A 19831-nucleotide genomic window follows, 5' to 3' on the forward strand; every position below is an offset into this window, starting at 1 on the left:
GCTTATTGTGTTACAGAAAATATAGAATTACAATGTGATCTACCCTGTAAATTATATCTAGTTACATTTTATCTGTTTTCCTCATAAATGCACAATCACTGATCCTCAGGTAAACACGGGGTTAGAATTTGTTTTCATTCTTAAAGCAAAAATACTTAAAACAAACCATTATGGAATTATGTATGCTTCCATTGTTATGTAAACAATGGACAATTTAATTTGTTTACTGTTGTGATCAAGTATAAAAAATGAACTAGTCATTTAAGATTGATAGGTCTTTTACAATATTTTTGAATATATGCGTAATATTTATGATCAAAATGAAAAACCTTTTTGGGCCTTTTCAGGATCACATCCATTTTTTTCAGTAAACAGGAGAAAATTAGTAATTATATTTCTTCAATTCTTGGAGTTCTGCCAAGCAGTAGTCCGTAGACAGCAAGTGATCAAATCCCAAAACAGTCAAAGATGGGTCCACACCAGTGCAATTTATGCTCATACTTTTTTAATGTATCACAATGAGCAAGAAACATACTTGATGAAATATTTTCAAAGGAGTATATTCAATTACCATCTACAATCAACTTAACTAGGACAACAAGGTTTTGTGACAAAAGTTTCTTTAAAAGTCTGAAGTTCCATGTGGTTGTATGTATGTTAGTTTCCATGTAATTTGGTACAGTTTGGAAATCTTCATCATATAATTACAGTAACAAAAAAGCTAACAAGACTACAGTATAGAAAAGACATCAAGAACAACATTTTTGGTTTAACTTGCTCTTTTTTGTACATTGCAAGGCTGTTTTTTTCTACCCTCGGATGGGCTGCCTGGAGCCACAGAGCCATGCTTATGAGGCTCGAAGGAGGAGTAATTCAAGGAAACAAAAAGAAAAACTAAAAGCATAAAAAAACATTGTGGCACCAGAAGTCACAAAAGGAACAGAGAGCTCCAAGTAACAGTTCATCTTTGAAGTTGGAGCAAATGGTTGTTTGGTTGTTAGTTTGGTTGTTAATTTTGGTTAATACGCTTTTTTAGTGTAACTGCCTCTTTAAGAATGACAGCTTTGAGAACCCGTCCCCTCTCTCTGTTATTAATTTCTCTTTTTAGATTATGTAATCAACAGAGAGAGGGGTGAGCCGCCATTTGACTAGAGAGCTTAACTTGTCAACCAGAGACAAGCACAAGGAAATGAAACGGGTAGCAACATGAACTGGGAGAAATGAAGCAAGCATGTCTGTCCATCCTGTCCTGAAATTTGGAAATGTCCATCAAAGAGCAGAAGCAGAGGCAGAGCTGGAGAAAGAAAGAGACAGACAGAAAGGAGAAAGAGGCAGCTGGAGCCACTTAAGTTCAGTTTCATCTAAGGACTTTCCTCTCTGTGTCACACATGTCCATTGTTCCAGAGTCCATTCCCATTACAGAGTTGTCAGTAATCAAATAAGGAGGTGGTTTTAAAGCTGTTTTGAGCCTGCCTTTGGCTCCCATGTCCAGTTTTGGTGTGCCCACAGCCTCTCATGTCCTCTTAACGAGATCTCCAAAGCTTCCCAGAGTCCTTTTTTTTCCTCTTTTCATTCCTTCTTCATCTCAAAAATAACAAACAAAAGTTGATGTCTTGTTTTAAATATATCTATATCTGTATACAGGTACACGCTCGTTTTCACAGTGGGCAAAAGATGACCTCTACAGCAAAACCTTGTCTTCATCTCTCTCTTTGTAAATGTCCATCAAAATCAAGTATCCCAATGTACGTCAGTGGATCCAATTATCCACAATAGCGTTTTGTGCCACAATAAAATATACACATGTCTGGAGCACAACTTGTAACTTTTTTTCTTTGTGTATCAACTGCATAAAGCTTTGGCCACATTCATGAATTCAATCAAAGTAAAAACTGCTCAGTGCTTCGGTATCGTTTCTGATCATTAATTTAAAATTGGATTTTCTAAATTTCAGTTATTCATAATCCAGCTTTGTGGTTCAGTTTGTTTTGATGTGTAACATTAAAAAAAATAAAAAGCAAACAAGAAACAATTAAACTGATGCTGACTCTTATGAAACACACAAACACACGCACACACACACACACACACACACAAACACAAACAAACACACACGCTCGCACACACGCATACAAACTCACACAGTCCATGCTGGCTGAATCTGATGTAGAGACCTCAACGTTGTCTTCCACAAAAGAGCCCAAAAGATTACACTTTGGAAATAAGAAAGCAAACAGTATTCTCGAGACAATGAATATAAAGAACATTATCACACCATAAAGTGGCCAGGTCATATTTTTTGTTTCATAATTTCAGCAATTCAAATTAAAGCTAGTGTTAATTTATGATAAACAGTCATATACACAAACTAAAATACAAAGACTTAAGAAAATAATACGTCTGACATTGTCTGAAAATAAAATAAAGCAAACATATTTGAGAAAACTGTACAACTTAAGAATTTTCCAAAATAAGAAAGTATATGAACAGTATTTCAGAGAACTGGACTTTAGAGAAGTAGCAAGCTTGCAGACCAAATATCCTGACTTTTCAACAGCATGCTGTAGTATTATAACCAAATCAAGACGAAGCACTTTAAACACACTTCTTAGATTGTGCCTTGTATTCATTAGGGCAAATATATTGACTATACAATAGTGGCCAAAAAGTAGTTTTTCAAATTTCAAAAAAATCTTGGTTTTGGTTTTAAAAATGAAAGTTTTAGTTCATTGATCATCAGTGAGAGGGTGGGGGTACCTATGCACATCCATTTTCATTGCAATACAATTAAGTTGGTGACTTCTTTGGACATGAAAGCATCCTTGCTATTTGAAATCAAGGGACATCTTCAAAAAACCTCCTACTTTTTCCAGATATAATGCTTTGGAATGAAGATGTCCCTTAAAAAACTGTCATCTATGCAAGTGGCACCCTGCAGACACATGGGACAAGTTACTGGTGGATTTCTCAGGAATGGGGTGACCACACCTCAGCCATCATTTCCCTCTGAGGCTAGTTGTATGTTGACTGGCATAAATGTTACTAAACCTATGAGACGCATCAGTACCAGATGTATTATATACATTTTTGGTAACCACTATTACTTGCTTAACAAGTAAGATACAACCTTAAATGGATGGAGGGATTTTCAGCAATGTTCCATGCCAGCACAAAATGACATATGGAGGTCACGTTTTTCAGCAAACAATGATGCAAAAGAATTACACAACAGTTTACAGTTACTTTAAAAATGAGAAGAACAAAATAGATTGTGAGAATTAAAAGCAATTAAATGAAATAGGATCAGTCCTTGCTTAAGAAAAATCCATTGTGATATTTGGAATGCACTGTTCTTTACAAACGTTATAGATCATTGGCTTTAAACATTGGTCTGTTCAAAAAGAAAATCGGCAAAATGTCCTTTGGAACATATATTCACAGTCTTCAAAGTTCCGTTTTTGCAACAAGAACAAAAAGGTGTTGCAGAGGCAAGAAATTGGTTTATTGTTTGTTTTAGTTAAAGCTTAGCCAAAAGCAAAATGAGCATGCATCTAGGTACTTTTTTTTTTCTTTCAAAATTCTACATTAGCAGCAAAACGTATGTCCTTGAAGACCAGACCTTATACATTTTCTTTAAAAAAAATGGACATTTGAATGTGACAAAAAGTCAAACAAAGATGAATAACCTCTATCTTACAAACTGCAATGGCTCTGTAACGGTGCTACTCCACAATGCAAGGACAAGGGCCCTTTTTGGTTTTTGGTATTTACGTAAAAAAGCCACCTGTTTGCTTGCAAAGAAGCAAAAACGGCAACTCTGATGCGTACTCCTTTATCTTTTAAAACTTTGTTTCTTTCCTCTAAAAACAGCAACAAATTCTCAAGTATAAAGAAGCCTCTTTTCTCATATTTATGCACCAATGGTGAAAAGTGTTTAGTCTTTGGATTTTCTTTTTGTCTTAAAGCATGAGAATTATTATTAGTATTCTTTTTTCATTTTCATTTATGACAACAAAAATGTCAAAATGAAAATAAATACTGTAGCCACACTACATGAAGAACAAAAGGCCTGCTTTGTAGTGTACATATCTACAAACACAGGAGATCAGAGAAACATAAGTGCGAAGAGAGGAACAAGTAGAGTGAGAAATAGGAGTCAGACAGTGATAAGTGCACAAAGGTAACACAAAAATTAAATAAAATAAAATATTTCACCCAGGATCATTTTTGTTTTGGTTAGCGCAATACCAACCAAACCATAAAATTTAAATAATTCTAAAAGAGGATCCTGCCTTGTCAGGAGGGGCATTTGGGTGAACTTTTCCCAATAATTTGAGAATAAGACAGAAACAAAGTTGAGATAAATTACCTGTCCATAATCTAGTCTATCGGAATGACCAAGACAACATCAAATGAAGCGTCTTAAAGTTGAACAATACAAAAGCTAAATGTACACAAAGTTTTTTTTCAACCTACCATACTGTTTAAATTCATTTCCAATGCAACAATCTACTTAACACCAAAAATGTTCATATCTATCATAAATACAGAAGGTTGTTTTTTTTCAATCAAAACTCTTTTTATCGCCCATTATGTCTGCAATGCTCTCCTTGTCTGGGTATGATGGGATTGCGCCCCCCCCCACCTTTAATAGGATTTCCAATGTTAAAATCAGTAAATCAGTTACTCTTTTTGAATGCCCAGAAACAATGCCTTATTAAAATTTCATTCAACTTAAAACTCTCTGTTATTAAATCAAGTTCTGAAAGAAAAAAAATGCATATCTCCTGTTGGAAACAAAAGGTGTAAAACATGGATTTCTGTAACAGAAAAAAACTTCTGTGACCTGTTGACCTGAGAATAAAATAGACATTACATTATTCTTTTACTTTTGCAAGCCATTGGTATCTGAATGCTTAAACAGCAAGACAACTGATAGACTATTCTCCCATACAGTACATACTGGCTTTTTGTGACTGTGCTATTAAGTAGAAATTATTACAAAACAAAGGGACAGCTTGTTGACTCGTATTTCTTCAAACAGGTTCTTGGGCCATTTGTCAACTTTGAGGCAGTCCATTATCATACAGTACAGCATTCCTCTAACATTACCCAAAACATAACTGCAGCGACCTTTTCTATTCTCATATATTAGTATGCATGTATTTCAGTTGAGTAAAACAAAAATAAAAAAAACAAAACGAAAACCAGCATGTTGATATGGGAAAACAATCCACTAACATTTAAATTTTTGGTTACAAGCTTTGGAATTGCAGTTAGTCTTTACACATCTTTTTCTGAAATTGGTTTGTATACTTTTAATGTATTTTTAACATTGCTGCTTTTTATGTTTTTTTCCATTTGTGATTTTTTTTGGTGTTTTTTTTGTGTTTTTTTTAAATATTGTCCATCACTGAAAGCTCTTTTACAATCTGATGGAGTCTGTTCCTACACTAGCAAGTTTACTACTACAACTACTACTGTCTTTGACAAAGCCAGGCTGCTGCGGCTCCTCCGCCGTCCTGCCAAGCCTTTCTGCTGACTTCTGACTGCTGTCAGAGTCAGACTCGTCGGTAAAGACGTCTGTTGGTATCGAGGTCTGAACTCCTGAGGTGCTCAATGAACTTGAGGTAACCGTTGAAGGTGAGGACATTGGAGGAAAAGAGGAGGAAGAAGAGGAGGGACTGGCATTGGGCTTTCCAGCTAAAGCTCTGGAGAAAGGGGCCTGGGGCCATGGTTTGCCGGCAGCTGTGGTGTTGAGTGGGGTAGTAGAGGAGGAGCACAGGGAAGAGGAGACAGCAGAGGATGGCATGGTGGCTGATGTTGTTGGCGGGGGAGGGGGGCTGCTGATGGGATGAGTGGCAGACTGCGAGGTAGATGCGGTGTTAGGATTGGGGAAGCAGGCTGAAGAGTGAGGTAATAAACTAGTAGCGTGCTCTTTGGCATTTCTGGCTGATCGCTTGATTGTTCTGTGTTTGTGCAATGCCGATTCCAGGTGTTGACTGAGTGCTTTCTCCCCATCCAACGTAGTGTCACAAGCCAGGCAGTCATAGAGACTTCCAGCCCCTGCACCTACGCCACCAGGGACACGCAGCAACATCTCTTGCAGGTTAGCCACAGACTGACCGAAAAAACAGTTTGATTTAATGTGGGTAATAGCCGCTTCTTCCTTGGTGAAAACTGCTTGACACTTGCGGCATGCCAGTTTACACTGCACCTTGGGGACGATGTACTGGTCTAGATGGGGGTCCACAGCTTTGCCATCCATCTCTTTCTGCTCAGAGGGTACTTTATTATGAGAGGAGGTGGAAGAAGTGGGGGGTTCACTATGGGGTTTGCCCTTTCGCTCCTCTGTTTTCACTGGCTCTTTGGCAGATTCTTTGCGATCCCCCAAGGGTTGAGGGGGAACAGGAGTTTGGCTCGCCTTGGGTTGCTGGATCTGCTGAAGCTGCCGCTGCTGCTGCTGTAGTGCCTCCTGCAAGCTCTGCTGATATTGCTGGTAATGCTGTAGCAGGGACCCTGGAGACAGGCCCATCAGTGCTTGTGACAATGCTGGGTTGTAAGGGAAGAGACTTTCCATACCATACATAGGTTGCAGGTAGCCCCCTTGGAGAGCCCCGGGGATCTGTGGGGAGTAATACGGGGAAAAGCCAGGCATGAAGTAGGGCAGGAACTGGTTTGTGAGGAGAGCTGTAGGGTCTGATGCCAAAGCAGCCTGCAGCGCCTGAAGCTGGGCAGGGTCTACCACATACTCCATGCCAGGTGTGGGCATGGAGGTGGCAGGTACAGCTGTGTCTGGTTTCTCCTTCTTGGCGCTGGCAGCAGAAGTTGAAGGGGCAGGGGTGCTTCCAGTTGACGATGGGGTTGAGGGCTTCTCTGTCTTTTCCTTGGACTTCTCCTTCTCTCTTACCCTCTCAGCATCACGTTCTTTGGGGGGTTCAGGCCGGGAGCTGGACTGGGTGGTTGAGGAAGTGGAGTTAGATGTGGAGGTGGGGCTTGAGTGGGAAGCAGACGTGTTGGTCTGGGCTGGGCTGGATGCGGCAAGATACGATGAGGAGGGAGGCTTGTTGGGTAATCCAGATGTGGGGAGGCTGGGTGAGGGAACACTGGCACCAGGCATGTTCAGGAGGTTTGAAGGTTTTGGAGGAGTTAAAGCTGGAATTTTTTAAATACAAACAAAAAATTAATAGGTATATTTCTATATTTCTCTAATTATTTAAAAGAAAAAAAAAATTATAAGATAAGTAGATAATAATAAGATACATTGTGCCATTATATAATATACACACAAAAGAGGTAAATGAAAATAGAATGATAATACGCTCATGTAATTTTTACATAGTCAGTCAGAGTGAGCCATTTGTATACTCTGTTGTGGCATTTGTGGGTCTAACAGTTAAGACATTTAAGGAGATTCTGTACTCAGAGATGTTAACAATGGCAAAAGGCCTTACATTATGTTACACATTCTACAGTATGTGTGCCAGTGTACATGAGTAAACATGACAGACGGGAATGATGGGAAGAGTAGAAATATTGTGTTCTGGTGTTGTACTGTTATTTACTAGGTTTTACATTTAAGTACAATCTGTAATTGTTGTAGTTGGTTAGTTAGTTACATGTTAATTAAAAAACACAACTGCAACTCTGCACCTCAAATTTTAGCTGTAAATCACTGAATGAATCAAAATGATGACATACCTGAATTAGATGAGTTAAAGCTGGAAAGAGAGGGGCTGCCAACCCCTGGCAACAGGACAGATGGGATGCCTTGCAGATTTGGATAAGCTGACTGGAGATTCAGAGCCTGCATTGCAGGGTTATCAAACAAACCCTGCTGCTGCATGGCCTGCTGCTGCGCCAGTCCTAAAACTTCATTGGCCTTCTTAATGCGGTCCATCTCTTGCTGGGCCATAAGTTGGCGGACAGTGGCAGGGTCAAAGTATTCTTTTTCCTTATCGATCTGGCTGCCAATGGTATCCTTCACCTTAGAGATGTGTTGCTGGGAGAAAATGTGATCACGAACAGAGAGGCGAGCACTGTACTTGACACCACACAAAGTGCATTCAGTCTTCGGCCCCTCGTAGGATGTCTGATTTATTCCGAAGTGCTTGGCCATGTTGAGCTTTGCCTTTTTCTCCTTGGCACGGGCATTTTGAAACCACACCTGAACCACTCTCTTTGGAAGTCCAATGTCATTGCCAAGTACCTCACATTCCAGCATAGTGGGAGTCCTGTAGTCGTTAAAACAGGATTTCAACACTTTCAGCTGGAGGTTAGTCATCTGGGTTCGGAAGCGCTTTTGGCCAGGTCGATCTCCGCTGTCGATGCTCCTGGTACCTGAGGCTCCAGGACTTGGTGAGCATGGGTCAGCCAGGCTGGACGTCTCACTGTGATCAATGATATGTTCATTCTCATAGTCCTTAGCATAATAGCTTGTTGCAGGGCTTACCAGCCCTGAGGACATCTGGTCATCAGTTTCAAGGTTTGGGGCTGTGCCCCCAGACTTAGACAGGTAATCACCACTATTTTGGCTGTGTTTTGCATCAGCACTGTCATTATCAGCATTGGCCTCATCACCTGTGGTTGTGTCAGTGATGGCTGTGTTCACAGAAGAGCAGTCATCATTATCCAGTTTGCTGTGATCAAAGCTGAGGTTCACAGAGGACATGGTTGCACTCTCAAAATCTTCCATTCCCTCAACTTTAATGGATGAGGGGCTCAGTAGAGCCCTGGGAGACAAATCCATGCTTTTGTTTACTGGTGACATGGAGGAGCTTTGTCCATCACTGTTAGTTGGGGCCAGTTGGGAGTAACTTGCGGTCTCTAGAGCATCTATTTTTATTTGCATACCCTCCTGGTCAGGTAACATACCAGCGAGGGCTAAATTATATCCAGCACGTTTGGCTTCATGCCAGTGACGAGAGCGAATGTGTGCCTCAAGGGCAGTTTTCGCTTTAAAAAGAGCTCGACAGAAAGGGCACCTACGATGAGCTTGAGCTGGCCCTACTGCTCTAAACTGACCTTTTCTCTCTCTAGCTCTGGTATTTTGGAACCAGACTTGCACTACTCTCTTTTTTAATCCCACCTCATGAGCAATGTGGTCAAGCATTTTACGTGTAGGATTTGAATCTAATAAATACTTCTGATAAAGGACCTCTAGCTGCTCCGGTGTGATAGTGGTTCTGAGCCGCTTGTCTCTCTGTGGCTCTTCTCCACTATTTGTGCTGTCGTTCTCTCCTGGGCTAGTGCCAGCTTTCTCCTCTAACTTCCTCTTCAGGGAGTTCATGGTGGAGGTAGGGGTGGACGGAGAGGTGGCAGAGCTGCTGGGAATCTGTGGCATTGCCCCAGAGAGTAGCTGACTTGCCAGGAGAGGATTGCTGGGATCAAATAGCATGAAAGACATATCAATTGGACGGTCTAGGAATTGAGGGTGGATGAATTGATTTTGCACAGAAAGGAAGTGTAATTGCTGGTGTTCTTGCCAGTGCTCAAAGGAGGGGAAGCCAATCTTGCATTGCTCACACTGATATGGGATCATCTGTTGTGCCAGTTGTTGTGTGGTCAGGTGTGCATTGAGGCTCATGTGAGGGCTTTGCGATGAGGCCTGGCTTGTCTGAGAGGCTGAGGGACCACACTGCTGCTGTTGCTGAGAGAAGGAGGGAGATGAATGTTTGATGGGCTTGGAAATAGTTTGAATCTTCTCTTCTCTCTGGGGTCTATGGTGTTGTGCCTCAGACTGGGGTTGATGCACAACTTCCTGCTTAATAGAGGTTTGGTTTTCTCGTGGATCAGCAGAAATTTCTGGTAACTGCTTGGGCTTCTCATCATAGAGGTTTGAGGTGGATGCTGGTGATGCCTCCTCTTTCTCAGTGGATGGGAGGTGTGAGAATGCTGAAGTGGAGGGTGGAAGTGGGCAGAGACTTGAAGATGAGGGCATTGGGGTATGACAGGAAGATCCAGAGGGAGTATAACAGTCATTGGGATAATCCACTGAATCCTCATTTTGACTGTCATACTGTCCATCTTCATCTTCATCTTTGTAACACAGCTTCTTTTGGTGTTTTATTAGATCAAATATACGCTGGAAAACCAGACTGCATTTCTTGCATTGGTAGTTCAGATTTGAGGTGCGTATATAGCGGTCATTTGACAATTCTCGTCTTTCACCCTCTTTTGCCCCTTCACCCTGGTTTTCATAATTTTTCCTTGCCTTCTGGCGAGCATTTTGGAACCACACAACAATAACACGAGTGGGGAGGCTCAGAAGGTTGGAGAGCTGTTCAAATTCATCATCTTTAGGATAAGCATTGGCATCAAAGAAGTCTTGTAGCACTCTTAGCTGGTAGTCAGTAAATCTAGTCCTGGATGATCTCTTACTTCCATACAATTCTTGTTTCAGAGGTTCAGGGGAAGGAGGTTTAGAGTCCATTTTTGTGTCTTCTAAAGTTGTTGTTGGTGGATTATTGAAATTGTATGGTGAGTCTTTGTTGCGCTGTCGCTCTTTAAAAAGGGTGTTTCTGAACCAGTGCTTTATGACTTTTTGTGGTAGCCCTGACTTGTCTGCCATCTCCTTAATCTGTTCCTCATTTGGCGAATTGTTGATATCAAAGTACTGTCGCAGGACCCTAAGCTGGTCATCTGTGATGCGCGTCCGTGGCCTTTTGTTCTGCTGCTGCTGTAGCATAGCTGGTGTAAGCTGTTGTTGATAGAGCTGTGCCAGGTCTGAGGCCAAGCTTGGCTCAACAGATTGTAGCTGAGGAGGCAGGGACTGGAGAGACATGGACTGCATCATGAGCGGTGAGAAGAGGGGCAAATCCATTGGCATGGGAATTTGTGCCATTTGAACTTGCGGCTGTGGGGTATGTACAGTTGGAGGTGTGAGTGAGGCAGCAGAGACAGGAATATTTGGTGTGGGAGCTCTTTGGGGTGGAGGAGGAGGAGGTGGAGGTGGAGGAGGAGGCTGTGGAGGAGCAGGAGCAGCCTCTGGTGTAGGGGGTCTCAGTGGATAGAGTTTATCATATTGATCTCTGTATTCCTTGGCAAATCTCTCGAGGGATCGAAATGGAAAGAAAGCCTGATGGATATGCTCCTGGTGACTCTTTAGAATCAGTATGTTTGAAAACAGCTTGCCACAGGCTTCACATTCCAGTTTCTCTAATCCCTCAATGGGGTCCACCACTCTTGTTATTCCACCTGGACCACTTGATCCTGTAGGTCCAGCTGTCTTTTTCTGAGCTTTCTGTTTATTTTCATTGTACTGAATTACTAACTCAAACCCAAAATTTTCCAGCAGGGCTTTGGTTGCATTTCCTCGAGCATCTGAAGCAATCCTTGGTGGAGGCAAGCCAGTATCATGGTTTATGTTTATTGAAATATGCTGAATGTCCTTCTTTTCTCTTGGCTTACTGTCTGTAGAATCTTTGTTAACATATTCATCATTTTTTTCACTTGTGCCCTTCTCTCTTTGTAGTTCTCTGTCTTTCTCATTCTGAGAGGAGGGAGGTCTCTGCTTTTTTTCAGCCTGCTGAAGAAGAGCTGCACTCTGCTGCAGCAATGCCATCTGGCCCTGAGCCTGTGAGTGAGCCTGTTGCTGTTGTTGTTGATGCTGCTGTTGTTGCTGCTGTTGTTGTTGTTGTTGTTGTTGATGTTGCTGTTGAAGGTGGTGGTGCATCAATTGCTGCTGCAAGCAACTCTGCTGGGCTGAGTTTTTTAGATCTTCCAACAGTGAGGAGGTGGAGGATCCTGCTAGGCCAAGTGCTGAGTTACTGATGTTGATCTCTGGGTTCAGCTGAAATTCTGCTCCAGGGATGTAGAAAGGGAATAGCAACTGCTGTTGTTGGAGGGGGAGAAGTGCATCAGTTGTCATTGGGAAGTGCTGCAGAAGGGCTGGGTTAAACAGCTGTGATTGTAAAATAGCAGTCTGCTGCTGGAGCTCTTGCTGAAGCTGGGCTTGAGCTTGGGCTTGAGCCTGAGCCAATTGCTGTTGTTGCTGAAGCTGTTGTTGTTGATGTTGTTGTTGTTGTTGTTGTTGTTGTTGTTGATGATGTTGTTGTCTAGCAGACAGCATGTCGGAAATTTTAGACTTTTTTACTTCATGGTTCTCAGATGGTGAGGAATAACAGCTCACTGAAGAATTCCCCAGGCTTTCAATGCTGTGAGTCTGGCCCATTTGGTTTCCTCCAAGAATACTCTGAGCTGTTTTAGAGCCAGAAGAACTGTGATTTGTAGAGCTAGTAGTTGAGTTGATGGCTGAGGTTGGACTAGATGTTGAAGTGCTGATGCTGGAACCAGTTGCACTTGCGGAGCTAGGGATCCCTCCTGCTGCTTCAAGTTTGGCTGCCCTAGCTTTTGTCTGGTGTAGAACAGAGCGCATGTGAATCTCCAGAGTAGAACTCTGGCTATATGCCACATTACAGGTGCTGCACTTGAATGGCTTGTTGTCAGGGCTGCTGGTGGGCTCAGGCTGGCCAGTAGTGGACTCCTGAAGAGCCCTCTTCACCTTGTGCAGGTGGGAGACTGAGTTATAGTGAACCAAAAGAATGTTCTTCTGTGTAAAAGACTCTTTGCATACAGTGCACTTGAAAGGTCGAGATGGATCCAAGAACTTCTCCATGGTAAAGTTAGGGCCCTTTCTAAATGGCAAAGCACGTTTAGGTTCAGATCCAGAATCTTCCTGCAGTGAACCAGAGTCACTGCCTGTTGGGCTTTGTTTTTCCTCTAGGTCACTTTCATCTCCCTCTTTGTCATCTTCTCCCAGACTTCCATGCTCCTCTCCAAGGGATGGGTCACCCATTACCATAATGTCACCATTCATCAATAAGCCCCCATAAAGCTGCTGGATATCAGCTTCACTCAGCTCCAGGTGGCTGGTTTCTAAATGTTTCTTCAAGGCCTGTAGTGTTCTGAAGCTTCGCTGGCAGAGGCAGCACATGGTGGCTGCCCTGATCACATGGTACTGTGAATGGAGCTGTAGTTTCTCCACAGTCTTGAAGGCCAGGCTGCATTGGTTACAACGGTACTTGTACACATGGCGATCTGAAACAGGCAATTGGGGCCTTTTGTTGTGAACTTCATTGAAGTGCATCTGGAGAGAGTTGGAGGACTTGAACACTTGATTACAGCCTTTCTTCCAGCACAGAAATCCTGTGGCATCATCCCTCTCTGACTGTTGATCTTCTAGAGGTGACTTGCGAGCTTCAGCTATATCTGTAGGGAGTGACACACCCTTCTCTTGATCAGCATCTGATGCATCTGTGAATAAATAAACCAAAAGAGAGCAATTTATTAGGTCCCTACCTTAGGACATTAAAGCACTCATTGTGTTAGCACTCTTGGGAAGGTGGAAAGAATTAAAGGCAATGACTAATTACAAGGCCCATTAATCTGGATCAACGGAAGTGCATTTCCAGAATAAAGCCTCATGCACCAGAACTTCCTCACCTTCCGCTCTCTGTGTGTTGCAGTTCTTTAAATCCCTTTAATACGGGAAACAACAACAAACTTCGTGCTAGCAAGCTACACGCTGAAAATGGCCACTTTTGAAGACAATTTGGATTGGGCAATGAGCCAGGCTTGTTTCTTTCAGTAAATGATTGTTAAGACTAACAAACAATATGTTCACGGCATTTACTGTCTTACTGGGATGATTGGGACTGATTGGCTGGATACAGGTAAGAGCAAACTAGGTTTAACCATGTATCCAGCTAATCAATTATATTGTCTTGTAAGTGCATTGTCTTTCATTACCTTGTCTGTCAAAAATGTTATGAAACCATTATCAACACAATTATTTTGTAAAACACTGAATACCTGAATGATTTCTTACTTCCAGTCTATCAAATAACAACATACTTAATATTGCACCAGTCTGTGCATACACAGTTCTAAAGTGATAACATTTAGTTCAATCACAAATCTTTTGTACACTCAACCATGATTTCCCAATGTGATAATATGCTCATTACAGAACACATAGGTTACTACTGTAATTGATTTATGGTTTTAGAAAACATTTAGCAGGAATTTGTATGTGGAAAAAAGTGACCTACTTTATATACTTTATATAGATACTAACCAGCTTGCTTCTTTGTATCTTCAGAGTTGGAGTTGGCTGTAGCATGAAGGGTGCTCTGGGACTCTCTGTCTGGACTAGGTACAGGTATGAACATGCTTGTTGGCAGTACTTCAGATGCTGTTACCTGGAACACACAAAGCACAAAGGAATTCTAGTGTGCATAATCCCACTGTTAATATTTAGTTAAAATAAAGGAAAACTACGGACACAAACAAGAGAATATGCAAAGCAGTTACCAAGAAGGGGGTTAGAGAAATCAATAAGGTAACATTTTACATCACACTGAGGATCACTGACACTAAACATGAACATCAAGAGAGTCCTCCTCATGTCATACATTATCTCAACCAGCTAAAAGCTTTGTGGGGGACTAATAAAATAAGACTAATGATGACTTCTGTAATAAATGAGACAAAGTAGGTATACTACTACTTTACACTTCAGCTTTAGCTTCAGAATTCTCAGTAGTACAGTTGTAAGTGCCAATTAAAAGATATTCCATTTGAGCAGAATTGGCAAATTAGATTGTGGTGTGTGTTAATAAAACACTAAAAGCAAAAGAAAAACAATTTAATTGCTGATAAAAAAGTTGTGCATTTTAAATTTGGAGAAAGTTCTTTTCTCTTTACTTTTCTAATTCGATTATTTCAAGGACGAATAAGTATTGATTGAACAAGTACAGAGAGGAAACCAGGTTCTCTCTGCTCTCAAAAGGTTGGAGTCAATCATGTGTGAACGGCAGCAACCTCTGTTTTTTCCTGCTGCTCTCTCCCAACTTTCTTCCTATTTCTGTATTTGATAACCTCTTTTTCATCCCCAAAACCTGATAATTCATCAAAATCACTAATTAACAAATCCCTATGTAATAATAATCATCGACTGAAACTGGGTGAGATTGTAAGATGAGGCCCTGTCTTTTTCACCATCTCTCAATTAATTTCACAAGTAATCAGCTTCACTCTACATGCTGCATTTCAATTAATACCACCCCACCGTATGCCTCCTCTTTTCCCTTCTGTTACACTGGTGAACCTCCATTTTAAAACACTCTTCACCTTTCACTCTTAGCCTAAAGACGTATAGGTAGTCTTTTCAAGTCATATTTAATATAGATGTCTCAAATGATGGAGACAAAAGAGGGAAATAAATCTTGAAGAATGCATCCTGGTAGAATTTGTATTGAAAAGTAAGAGACTGCAGATCTGTATGGTTGAGGCCTTGTGCTCATGTACCATCTGCTTTCTAATTACTGCTCTAATAGGCATAGTGAGAAAACAGCTGAACATACTGTAGCATCATGTCATATCGCCTACAGGCCAGATCTAAATGGAGCAAAATCATCCTCAAGCAACAGGAGTTTCTAGGTTAAGAAGAACAGTTAACACTTTCCATCACCAAGTACAGACTATATTTGGTTAGTGTGGTCACATATTTACCAGAAAACACCCAACTATTTCCTTCTTTGTTTTCGTTACCTCTCTATCTCTTTAAAATGAAAAGTGGAAAAAGAATGCAACCGTCACTGAAAGTCACAAAACAAAAAAAACAATGATTTACATTACAAAGTGGACTGTTTCTAGACAACTGCTTCATTAGGTGATTATTGGAAAAAGCAGAGTATCCCAAGGTCACTTTTAATTTGGACCGCCTAATTGGCAAACATAGTTTAAAATGGCTATCATCCAGCCAGACTCAGAATTAATGAAGCACAATTATTTTCATTACCCCTATCTTACATAGACAGAAAATGAGACATGGAGTGAGAGAGAGCGAGAACTCGGGTGTGTGTGTACATATTATATATATATATTATATATATATATATATATATATATATATATATATATATATATATATATATATATATATATATATATATATATATATATATATAATATATATATACACGGCACTGCATATATGTTCTGTATATGAGACAGAGAGGCATGAGACACATGGGGTGGAAAGGAAATGAGGGAAGAGGGAGTGCAAAGACGATATGTGGATGAAAGGATGAAGGGTGGGATAGTGAATGCATCATTATGCATGCTTGGCAAGAAATAAAAGTCACCTATTTCAGAATTAATTAGGCTCCTCTCCTTAGACATGTGGAAAGGATAAAGTACCTTTCCGTCCGCATTCACCAGTTATAAAAAGGTGCTAGCTTTAATGTGTTATATTACCTCTGTTCTATCATGGTCCTCTTGTAGTGGCTCAGTACATTACTAACTCTATAAAAGAAATAAATATTGCCATCCAACATACTAATGTGCTTGCCATTTACTTTCTAGATGGGGGATGAAAATGGTGAGGCAGCAGACAGAGTAATGTTTTACTCTGTGATTGTCCGGCAGGCTATTTAGCTTCACAGGATAGAACAGAGCAAAGATTTGCTCAGTGATTTACAAGAAAACAGGGCAAATAAAATTGTATTTCCTCTTGATTAGCATTATCGAAAGCAAAGAAAGTATTCTCTCTAGGTAGAAAATGATGCTCCAGTGTATTGCAGATGATAAAAAATCTAACTTCAGGACTTGAGAGTCAAAGACTACATGACTCAAGACACAACCACTACAGATTTTGCATCTTATTTCCTGAAGTAATGGACCTGAAGATTGACACAGATTGTGTTTCATTTTCTATAAATTTATCTATAAATACATACAGTTTTATATGAGACTTGATTTTGGGCTGATTTGTAGTGAATAATAACATTTCCATTTCTTGTACTTGAATTTCATAAAGTGGCGAAACTGTTCATTAAATTTTGATTAATCTGTGTCGCAATTATTTTAACATATTCATCATGAAAAGCTTTGTTTTGACTAGCACATAGGTGATCAAAGACATGGCAAGAATGTCAGTGTAGTAATAAATGAACTGGGAGCTAAGAGACTAGCTCATCTTGAAATCATTAAAAAATACAAAAACAGATTATGAGTTTCCCTCCCCAAATGATTGTGATTAGAGGAGAGCTGGAGAAAGGCTCTCTGATGATGGACACATTAAGACAATGAAAAAGAGGAGAAAAATATGCATCTTAAAAAGGCCCAATCATTTCCAATGAGCCAATGGGATTGCCTGCAGCCATTTCGCAATTAACAGCATTCTTTGTGTTTGATAAAAGACTGAATGTTGGCAATTTATAGAAGGAAATATAGGAATGACAATTGTTCTCACAGCTAGGCCGCCACTACATGGTGAAGGATTGATTAAGAGTGAGTGACTAATATTCTTGAATCCTTACACTGGTCCTTGACCTGACCCAGTGTCTGCAATCTGACAGACCATAATATGTATACTATATGTGTACTGTAGCAATATGTCAGGGCTATACAGCACAGCTTCGACTGACTGTAGTTTCTTATTAATAACTGTGAGGATAATGGTAGACGCAATATGGGACAGAGTAGATAGAGAAATTGGAATCAAAACTTAGATTGGTGATAGTGTGTATACAATTCAGCTTACCCAGATGGCAAGGCCATACATTTGTTAATCTATAGTGCTTTTCCTCCTCTGCATATCCGAACTTAGAAACTATGGATAATGCATTTCCTAAAGTACTTATGCATTCTATTTGCTATGGTGCTGGATGACCAGAATAAACAATGTGCACATACCAATCTAACAAACTTCAGGTTACCTTGAAATATGCAGGTTGGTAAAGAAAATTATTCAAAAGCATTGCTGGCTGAGAAATATAAGAATGATAATGGAGTTAACATTTCAACCTTTCCAACCACCCAGTATCCGATCACACAAAAAATAAACACAACAAGGGACTTACTGAGGCAATAAGCTTATCCACACAGTCAGGAGCCACGCTGTGGAGGTGTGTGAGGTGGAACTGCAGGTGGATTTTGTTGTTGAGCATGTCCTGGCACAATGGGCAGCGTAACATGGGCTGGACAGAGTGCTGCGTCATCACGTGCATTCTGAGACGATTCAGGTCTGTGTTAGTGAACTTGCAGTAGGGGCACTGGTACATCTGGGTAGTAGAGATAGGAACAGAGATGGAAAGAGACAGAGGGAGAAACAGAGCCACAGTGGGTTAATGGGGTGAAATGCTGAGCACGGTGGGCCTGCTTGAAGAGGAGCTGTATATCAGGCAGAAGATTGGGGCCCCCTTCCCTCAAGCAGACAGATCCCTCTGATCACAGACAACTGTGTAATATTGAGCACCAGTGAGTCTTGGCACCTACTTCAAAGTGCTCTCATCTGTCAAATACTATATTGATTTTCCACCTTATACACAATTAGCAGTGCAACTGCAGCAGAAAGGCTAACATTTCTTTGAGATGGTAGGTAAAAAAAAAAAATTATAAAAAAGGTCAGCAAGATAACTGACTAAAAATTATTAGAAAAATATTTTTACATTTCTTCTTTTAATTAATGTGTAAGTTTCAAGCTTATAATGAGGGCTTGGTATTTGAGGATGAATTAACCTTTAGCAGGAGTCCCCTAATTCAAAGAGTTTCATGAACATCTGGAGACATGAATGTTATCCAAACTGTGTGGCTTGTAACTCTTACCTGCTCCGCAGTGCTCTTCTCAGCTGTCCTGGGACGCTTTGAGGAGAGCGGGCTCTCGGAGGTCTCTGACCGCGAAGAGGGCCTTTTGGAGGGGATTGGAGAATCTGACTGGTGCCGTTCCGAGTGGCTAGACACTGCTGCACATTCACACAGATGCACACAAACACGGAGGGGAAAAGAGAGGAGAGCAGACATGTCAAGACAAGGTGAGGACTTGGCAGCTTGGGAGCAGGTCAATCAATAACACTGTGGATAAAGGGCTTTGGAATGTCTTTCTTAAATGTGATATAACTGCATTTAATGGGAATTGGGCAGAGAAGGTGTTGTTTTCCAACTCATGTCTCCCCATAGAAAATACCACACACTGTTTCACTTGTCTTCCCATGTTGGTGCAGGGGAGCTGTCTTTTTCAATGTTGGCTTGTCAGGCTATCATACAACACCATAAACCGCTAATGAAAATATTCATTTGCCACAGGGTGCAACTTTAGGTTTCACACATATTTTCAGTCCACATGAGTTTCTAAACTTGAGACAAGGTAATCAAACATCTTGCAACCTCATCATATAGCAAGAAAGGTAAAAAGATCCACACCAGACTCAACTTTGAACAACTGGTTTCTGTAATTAGTTATTACCTGTATAACGGTGTATGGCTATTCATTTTTCAAGTGATCCTGATATTGTAATACAAATAAACTAACACTTCTATAAAAGGTCTTCAACCACCTCTTGTGTATTTAACTACATTTTGTCCTTGTTGTCACAGAAATTATCCACAAAGAAAAGCTGAGGAAGACGGTACAATTCAGTTTTTTGATATTTTGACCAATAGTCACAGTTCTGCCTTGCCAACATTTAATTTAATTTCAAAAAAGTGATTTTGAAAATTCCTCAGTTCTTTGTTTCCAAAAGCAGTGGGATGCGAGTGAAGTTCTCTGTTTCACTGGCATTTCTGTAACCAGCTAAGCCCTCTCCAGTGTGCTGTAGTTCTGTGCAAGTGGACTGTGACAAAAAGAAAAAGAGGACAGTGAGATTATAAAAGCACTTTTCAAGCCCCTGAGCAAAGCTGGATTTTTCCTCAAAGCAAGGTTGCATATGACAACAACCTTTCATTTAACTTTAAGACTTTGAAGACATAAAAACATGGCATTGGCCTCAAACATGGCATCAGACTAATGATTAGTCATACCCAAGCACATTCACAGGATACAGCCATG

At 40.7% G+C, this 19831-nt stretch overlaps 1 protein-coding gene across 3 annotated transcripts in view; it reads right to left on the reverse strand.

Annotated features, from left to right (window-relative positions):
• Positions 1-488: 488 nt before the first annotated feature.
• The window catches only part of zfhx3 (zinc finger homeobox 3), a 139524-nt gene continuing 120181 nt past the window's right edge, over positions 489-19831 (reverse strand). For 2 of the 3 annotated variants that reach the window (XM_031324122.2, XM_031324120.2), the window contains 5 exons: positions 18613-18749; positions 17868-18068; positions 14078-14201; positions 7702-13254; positions 5426-7155 (listed from right to left, as the gene is read on the reverse strand). In XM_031324122.2, coding sequence (XP_031179982.1) covers positions 5426-7155; positions 7702-13254; positions 14078-14201; positions 17868-18068; positions 18613-18749 — 7745 coding nt within the window. Of the gene's footprint in view, positions 7156-7701; positions 13255-14077; positions 14202-17867; positions 18069-18612; positions 18750-19831 lie in introns of all 3 variants that reach the window. The other variant, XM_035999572.1, reaches the window with a different exon arrangement.

Source organism: Sander lucioperca, chromosome 3, assembly GCF_008315115.2.
Source record: "Sander lucioperca isolate FBNREF2018 chromosome 3, SLUC_FBN_1.2, whole genome shotgun sequence".
Taxonomy (NCBI): Eukaryota; Metazoa; Chordata; class Actinopteri; order Perciformes; family Percidae; genus Sander; species Sander lucioperca.